The 8,612-nt window shown below is 41.8% G+C and overlaps 1 protein-coding gene across 1 annotated transcript; it reads right to left on the reverse strand.

Moving 5' to 3' along the window:
* Positions 1-3,541: 3,541 nt before the first annotated feature.
* LOC128420387 (free fatty acid receptor 2-like) lies at positions 3,542-5,434 on the reverse strand. Its single transcript, XM_053401986.1, has one exon. It carries the CDS (start codon positions 5,103-5,105, stop codon positions 4,074-4,076), a length of 1,032 nt encoding a protein of 343 aa, XP_053257961.1. The 5' UTR covers positions 5,106-5,434; the 3' UTR covers positions 3,542-4,073.
* Between the last annotated feature and the right edge of the window lie 3,178 nt (positions 5,435-8,612).

The raw sequence follows: 8,612 nt of genomic DNA on the forward strand, positions 1-8,612 counted from the left end.
CCAGGCCTTATACCGGAATGACGGGGTGCATCTCTCAGACCAGGGGATCGACATTTAGCTAGATAGTGTCATCAACAGCATTTGGGATTGGTTACAGCTGTGAGGGTATTGGCGGCGAGCCTTTTTCGGCTCCGGTGGCGGTTAGGCATTGGAATAATGTGTTGTGGTGTGTCGAAGGGCTAGGTGTGGCCATCGCCTATGCCTTCAATTTTTGGGTATTCCGTTAAAGGAATCTGGCGGTCGTGTACTCTGTCCGATGCCTGCTTGGCGGGAGGCCATGGCACGACCCTCGGTGACATCAGGGGAGAGCCTATAGTTGGATTAGCATCAACAGGCTCCACCTACTGGTGAATAAACCCCCTTGTTTTAGACATCCAATGCCTAAGCCAATACCTTTTCACTGCTGTAATCAATAAAGTTGTGGCCTTTTCTTGCCCATTAACCTTATATCACGTGTCCTTGCGTATTCATTTCATATTGCGGGGGTCGGGTCCTCGAACCACAACAGACATTATAGGATATTTTGAAATGAGGCCAGACACAAAGGCAGCCCTATTGTTGGTAGATGCCGAGAAGGCATTTGATAAAGTATCTTGGAAGTTTATGCATAAAACTATTGAGACAATGAAATTAGGTGAAAAAATCTGCAGTGGGATCCAAGCAATATATAAAACTCAAAAAGCTAGATTGTTCATAAATGGTGAATTATCAAAACCTTTTAATGTTTCCAAAGGAACAAAACAAGACTGCCCTTTGTCGCCCCTTCTCTTTATAACGGTCTTAGAAACATATTTAACAGTATTAAGAAATGATCCAGAGATAGAAGGAATAAAATTGGGGGAAAGAGCCTACAAAGTTAAGGCATTTGCAGATGATTTGATAATAACAACCAAAAACCCAATAACTGAATTTTAGAAACATTGGCGAAAATGAAGGAATTTGGCCATCTATCTGGTTTTAATATTAATAAATAGAAAACAAAACTTATGGTTAAAAATTTGGACATACAAGAAAAAGCAGAGTTAGAAAATTAGACAGGACCAAAAGTGACAAATAAAGCCAAGTATCTAGGAATCTGGATCACCATGAAAAACATTAATCTCTATAAGGATAACTATGTAAGGGTCTGGGGTGAGATAAAAAAAGAGCTAGAACACTGGAGTAGACTTAAATTATCATTATGGGGAAGATTTTCAACAATTAAAATGGCCGTCTTCCCGAAAATGCTGTTTCTCTTTTAATCTATCCCAATTATCAATGGACTCAAATGTTTCAATGTATCAATGGACTCAAATGTTTGCTAGGTACCTAACAAGGTATATTTGGCAAGGCAAAAAACCCAGAATAAATTTAAATTGCTAACAGATTTAAAAGATAGAGGAGGTTTCGCGCATACTTGAAGCCGCATACTTGGCTTGGTTGAAGGAGTGGATGAGCCTAAAAAAAACGCTAAGTTACTCAATATGGAGGGGTGGGATAATAGAGTAGGATGGCATGGCTATTTGGGGTACAATAAAATCAAAATACATAAAGGATTTCTTAACCATATTATTAGGAAAGCTTTATATGAGGTCTGGGACAGAAATAAAAGGTTGTTGGAGCTGAAAACTCCTTATTGCTTATCACAAATGGAGGTGGTTGCTGTGAAAAGGAATAATATGGACACCAACTGGCAGACATATAAAGATTTATTAGTAGAAGAAAACAATAAAAAAACTGAATTTTTGAGGAAGACAGAAAAACAAATGGATTTGACAACAGAATATCAGATCTAGATAGGGAATTGCTCTCAAATGATAAAAAGAATTTGTCCAAAATGTACAACTTATTATTAAACTGGCATCTAAAACATGAAGAGGTTAAGGATGTGATAGTAAAATGGGCCCAAGACTTCAGATATACTATAGAATCAGAGAAAATGGAAAATCTTTGGAAACGTGACATCAAATTTACAGCCTGCTACCTAATTAAAGAAATTGTTTTAAAGATGATGTATAGGTGGTACCTGACTCCATCAAAATTGGCAAAAATGAATTTTTTAAAAATAGCAGCAAGTGCTGGAGGTGTAACCATAAAGATGAGAATTTATTCCACATGTGGTGGACATGCCCCAGAATGAAATTATTCTGAGAACATGATATACAAAGAATTAAAAAAATGTTAAAACACAGCTTTAAAAAACAAAAAACAAAAACAGAGTTATTCATTTAGATATCTTTACAACAGACACCCCTAAGGAAAACAAAAGAGTCTTTCTATACGCAGTTATGGCCGCCGGGATTGTGATTGCAAAGTACTGGAAAAGCTACACAATCCCTACAAAAGAAGAACAGTTATTAAAATTACGTGAATATCTTGAATTGGCGAAATTAATAGAATTAATAAGAAACCAACCAAGTGAGAAAATTAGAAGAGAATGGGATGTCTTTACAAATTATATGAAGAAAGTAGGTTCCCAAAACTATGGCTGGCTTAGTCTAGATTAAAAACTCCACAGGCAAACAAATTAGCTCTCCACTAAATTTAAACTGATTACAGACAACCAAAGATATGAGGTTATGGGAACAGTCAAAGGAAGTCAATGTACTAATCAGGGAATCAAGCCAGAAAATCAGTGAAGGCTTGCATTCCTTAAAATATGTGTATAAGAGGCAGTTTCCCCGCTCTGCTTTTCTTTTATATTTTTTCATTTTTCTTTTCTTTTCATTTTTAAGTTATTCATATACTTACATTTTCTATTTTTTATTTAAGTACTTTTCATTTTATTATTCATGCTTCGGTATATGTTAGTTTTGTCGCAGGTCAAGTTAAGATAACATATATCTTGTTTACTCTCTTTATTATTTGTACAACTGATTCTTTTCTGAATGTAACATGTATACAGCAAATAAAATTTATTAATAAATAAATAAATAAATAACGGAGGGGGGGGGGAGCACTGAGTATCCTTGCTAATTGTCCAGAACTCAAATCTTGAGAAGGCCCGTGCAAGGTCTGAGCTTCAGTACCATAACCAGCAGTAGCAGATGAAGGCCAAGGACAAGATGTCAACTGCGAAATGGGGGCCAATATTGCTTTTGTAGCAAATAGACCAGCTCACATAGGTGAGAGATGGGCACTTTTCTTAGTCTGAGGGCCACCTTTCCTGTTGGGCAGCCCTCTGGAGAGCCAGTGTGGCATAGTGGTTAAGAGTGGTGAACTGGGTTCACATCTCCGCTCCTCCACATGCAGCTGCTGGGTGACCTTGGGCTAGTCACACTTCTTTGAAGTCTCTCAGCCCCACTCACCTCACAGAGTGTTTGTTGTGGGGGAGGAAGGGAAAAGAGAATGTTAGCTGCTTTGAGACTCCTTCGGATAGTGATAAAGCGGGATATCAAATCCAAACTCTTCTTCTATGTGCCAGTGGCAGGTGTGGCAAAGATGGGTGTGGCCAGTCATACATTATAATTAAATATTAGATTTATTATGTATCATTTCCCCAGGATGCGCCACAACCATTTAAAACATCACATTCACAATTGTTTAAAACAAATCAGTCCTTCGCCATCCTCCAGCTAGGGAAACAAGGTATTATCATGCATTCCAGCCACATAAAATTGCTATAGGAGGGAGCAGAGCAAGACCAGTGATGGGTGTGGCCTGCATAGTCCCAAGGGCTAGGCAGAAGCAGTGTGGGTCACCATTGGCCACAAGAACTAAGGTTCCCCTGTCAAAAGGGGGAGTTCGGAAGAGGTAGCTTCTCTCTCAGCTCCTTCTCTGGCAACTGGGAGGTGGAGTGATTCATGAACCAACAAAAGGTTCCTTCTGTAGTGTTGACCATGCATCTTTACCCCCTAGGCAAGCCAAAATGCTTCATTTAGTCCCCTGAAGCACATCACATAGGCCAACCATTGCTTCCAATAAGCCTTTCAGTCATCTGTGGAGAAACTCCATGCTGACCTTCCATATGTATTAGAGGCTGAAACTTGGTGGAGTTTGCAAAAGTCTGCTGAGAGGCACAGAAAAGAAGGTCCTTCATTTCTCCATATGGACATCCTCTTTCATTCCAAGTCCCAAAGTATGGTCAAAGCAGGCTACCAGCCCCTCACAATCCTTTCAGAAGGCAGCTCCCCCAGGTTAGAAACAGAAATAGAAGATTTATCAACCCCACTGTGGTCTATCTCGATGTCACAGCAGAACCCGCAAAACTGATAACACCATGGCATGATGGCATGGATTTTGTGCCCCAGGCTGGAAAAACATTTGGCTAAGTTTTGTTGGATAGCAGTGGAGGAGAAGTAGAAGATTGCTGGGTCCATGGAAGCACTGAGGGTGCTAAGGAGCAAAGCATAAACCCTCCAGGAAGGACTCTCATTCTGGATGAAGCCCACAATGTGGGAGATGTTGAAGGGAGCAAAGCAGATGGCAAAGTTGAGCAAAGTGGTAACAGTGATCCCCACAGCCCGTTTCTTCCTGCGGGCATGGATGTTGGGCAAGGAGGCTAGGATGCGGACTAAGTTGACATAGCAGAAAAGGGTGATGAGGAAAGGGAGGAAGAAGAGGGTGATGCAGAGCTCCAGGCGGACAGGGAGGAGGATGTGGAGCTGGTTGGGGGAGAAACTCTCATAACATTTGGAGGCGTTGGCAGAGTTGGGGTTGGTTTCGTTATTATGGCCTGGCACCGCGAGTTCCACAACATAGATAATGCTGCAGTGGGAGCAAGCGAGGAACCAGAACAAGATGCTGGCAAACACTGCATACATTGGCCTCCGGTTCAACTTGTACCTGATAGGATAGGCAACGCCCAGGTAGCGCTCCACGCTGATGGCCATGAGGAACAGGGTGCTGATGTAGATGCTGCTGTAGTAACAGAAGTTGGTCAGAGGGCAAAGGAACATGGGCAGAGGCCACGTCATGTCCGAAGCGGCCTCCACCATCTTAAAGGGCAGAAAGAGGAGCAGGGTGACATCAGACACAGTCAAGTTGAACAAGAGGATTTCTATTGGGGTTGCCTTCTGGCGCACCTTGGCTTGGAATGTGTAGAAGGCCAAGAGGTTGGCAGGGAGGCCAGCCAGGAAGGCAAAGATGTAGACAGCAAGGACCATGATGTTGTATAACGACATCATTTCTGTACCTGCAAAATAAATATAGACATTGCTTTACCTATGCAAGGATACTGCCCCATGAAAACCCAATTCATCTCACTCTCAACCAGGGCTGGAGAACCTGTGCCCCCCCCCCAGATGTTACAATGAACTACACAATTCCCATCACCCTTGGCCTTTAACCCTGCTTGCTGGGGCTAGTGGGAACTATAGTCCAGCCAGTGTGGTGTAGAGCGTAGGAGACCAACGTTGAAATCCCCACTCAACCAGGAAGCTCTCACTGGGTGGACTTTGGCCAGTTGCTGCCTCTCTTGGTAACGTACCTCACAGAGTTGTTGTGGGGATTAAATAAAAATGGGGAGAACTATGCATACCAGCAGAGATCCTTGGAAGAAAAGGACGGAAATGAATGCAATGAATAAAATAACAAATACAACTTATAGAGGGCCTCGCCAGGAGGATACATTTGACTGAGATCTCATGGAATGGTGAACCGAAAGGAAGCCATCCTCCAAAATTTGCACATCTCTGAATTTTGCAGTGCATTTCCTCAACCAAGAAATGAGTACAATATGCATAGATTACTGGAGAATGTGCATATAAATGCATATACAGTGGTACCTCTGGTTGCGAATGGGATCTGTTCCAGAGGCCCATTCACAACATGAAAAGAGCACAAGCCGCAGCGGCGCATCTGCACACACGCAGGTTGCAATTTGCTGCTTCTGCGCATGCGTGTGACATCATTTTTGCGCTTCTGTGCATGCGCGAGCGGCGAAACCCAGAAGTAACCCTTTCTGGTACTTCCGGGTCGCCCCGGGACATAACCTGAAAGAACGTAACATGAAGCAAACGTAACATGAGGTATGACTGTAATAGTAAAAATAGCCTGAATTTTAATGAGGACTTTTAAAAAAATTAAAAATTGCAAGCTGATTTGGAAAGGAGGAGAAATAAACCACTGCAACTCCCTTGGCTGGTCCTGTCCCAGACACATCTTTCCCTCCCTCTTGGAAATTCAACAATATTAAACAACCTGACTGCACATTTATAAAAAAGCAAAGACCATCAGCGTAGGAGAAGGGAGGAGAAACAAAGCAAACAAGCACAACCAATACCAGATTTTAATCCTTGAACTGCCCTAAGACCTCTGGGTATAGGGCGAGATATAAATTCACTAACTAATAAAATAATAATAATAATAATAATAAATAATAATAATAATAATAATAATAATAATAATAATAATAGTCTCCAAATGTTTAAGAAGGTGACTCTTGCGCTCTCCCCAAGCAGATCCCCCAATTGTGCATGCCCTTTTTTTCTCATCCTTTGCGTTCACCATCAGCAATTTGCCTTGGCTTGAGTCAGCCCAGGAAGCAATATAGTCCCAACTCCCTCTGTCAGTCACTCACACAGGGATGGTGCAGGCTTCTCTCTGCTGGCAAGAGATGGGGAAACACCAGCTTAATTGGGAGCAGCGAATGAAGGCCACTGTGGACCAGGGCAAGGTGGGCAGCTCATCTCCTACACCGATGGCCTCCAGCTGCTTCTGCCTCCGGGGGAAAAGATAGCAGGCCTCCCTGATATCTAATAGTATATATTATTCAGAGTTTATTTGCATCAGGAATCAACTGAAAAAGTGAACTGCTGACAGGTTAGCAAAGAATTCCATTATTCATCCAGACGGGAAATGTTTGCATAACTCTAATAAGGATACAGCAGAATAATGGGACCAGACATCTGTAGTCTGCATATCACAACATCCATATGCAAAACAATAAATCCACTGGAAAAGAAGTCAACCAACAAAAGTTCTACGGAGGCACAAGCAAATCCATCAATTTGGTTTCTCTCAGTTTCACGTTTCCCCAATCTTCAGTCCTCTACATTTCCACAGTGGCAGACCTTGGGGTCTCACTTGCACCCTGTATGACGCCAAAATCTGCCTCCGCTTGCCTCTCACCTTCCATTCTACATCTTAGTTATGGTGCCCCCTGCAGTAGCCCCCAAGTGAGTCCTGACTGGTTGCGTGCCCTTAAATCCACCTCTGATTTCCAGATCACACTCATTTTTCATAAAGGATCATGTGGTGGGAATTTCTCTAAGAGACACGTTTTTGTATGGAATTTTGTGTAAGAGACGAAAAATTGGTTTTGTCGAAAAAGAATTTTCCTAATATAATGCATTTTTGTTTTTCACTGATGTTTGCATAAGGTTTGTTTGCCTTTTTGCACGTTTTACCTATCAGCTCCTAACAGCATTCAGCATCCATTAACAGCCAAGCAGGCCACCTGTCCCCCAACACAGCCCCCCCCCAATGTAAAGTATTATCACATGTTGCAGGTTTTTAAGTCTATCTAGACTACAGTGTATGGGGTAGATTAGTTTTGGTTCAAAGGAAGCCATAATCTTCCCTACCTCCTTTATCTGAACAGGAAAAGGCAGGAACTTCAGGGGAGATGAGAGAAATGTTTTACAGTGTGCTGCCAACAGCATAGCTGCTCTTTGTGTTCTCGTAATCTTGGTCCTGATTTGCATATAGCCAGATGTTCTGCTATTCAAATACGTCTCCAGAACTGGGTTCTCTTAGGCACGAGGGTGGTGGCTATGCTTCTAAACTACACATAGCCAAATGAGAGTAATTGTGTTTTTTCACGCTATTTATTCTCCATTATTGTTTGTGTTCATTTGGGTGTTGTTGTTTTTAAAAGCTTTTTCAGAGGGAGCACTAGGCATATTGTCAGTAGCACTCTGATTTAAAATTGGGAAGGGAAATAAATCTTCTGCAGGAGTCCAGATTTTTAATTTATTTTCAAATGCAGAAGTACCAAACTCTCCAGTTCCTAAAGTTCAGCTCCAGCCATTTGGGACTCTCGGGGAGGGATAGGCATATATATCCATTTCATTTTTTCCAGGCTCATGTTCAAGTCTCCACATTTCCACTTTAATTTTTGATATATATATTTTAAGTCCTCATTAAAATTCAGCAGGATTTCAGTTTAAATATCACCCAACACATATATATTTGGATGAAATTTTGAATAATATCCATACTTTTGCAAAACGGTTCTCCCCTGATAATACACCTCTGTGTGATATTTTCCACTAATGTGCATGTTTTCAAGCATTTCCTCCCAAGAAGATGCATTTCTAAAGAAATTCCTGTGCTGGAGAATAGCACTGAAAGATTCAGAGAAGATATGGATTTTGAAAGATGTCTGAGTCTCAGTTTGCATATCGCTTCTGAAATCAAACAGGTTCATGTATAAATGCAAAATGAATTGAATTCCCCCCAACCCTTCTTTCCTTGCAGGCCATTGCTTTGGCATGTGTATAGCCATAAGAACATAAGAAGAGCCTGCTGGATCAGGATTACTTATCTCCGGCAAGCTACCTTTCTATATTCAGAATTTACTCTTATTTTCGTGCGGAGAAGCACTCAGTTGTGTGAGCCTCCAGCGCAGTCCAGAGACAGATTGACTGCCTCAGCTTCTGCCCATCAGCAGAAGTCCCTACGTTATAGGG

This window comes from Podarcis raffonei, chromosome 8 (genome assembly GCF_027172205.1).
Source record: "Podarcis raffonei isolate rPodRaf1 chromosome 8, rPodRaf1.pri, whole genome shotgun sequence".
Classification (NCBI taxonomy): Eukaryota; Metazoa; Chordata; class Lepidosauria; order Squamata; family Lacertidae; genus Podarcis; species Podarcis raffonei.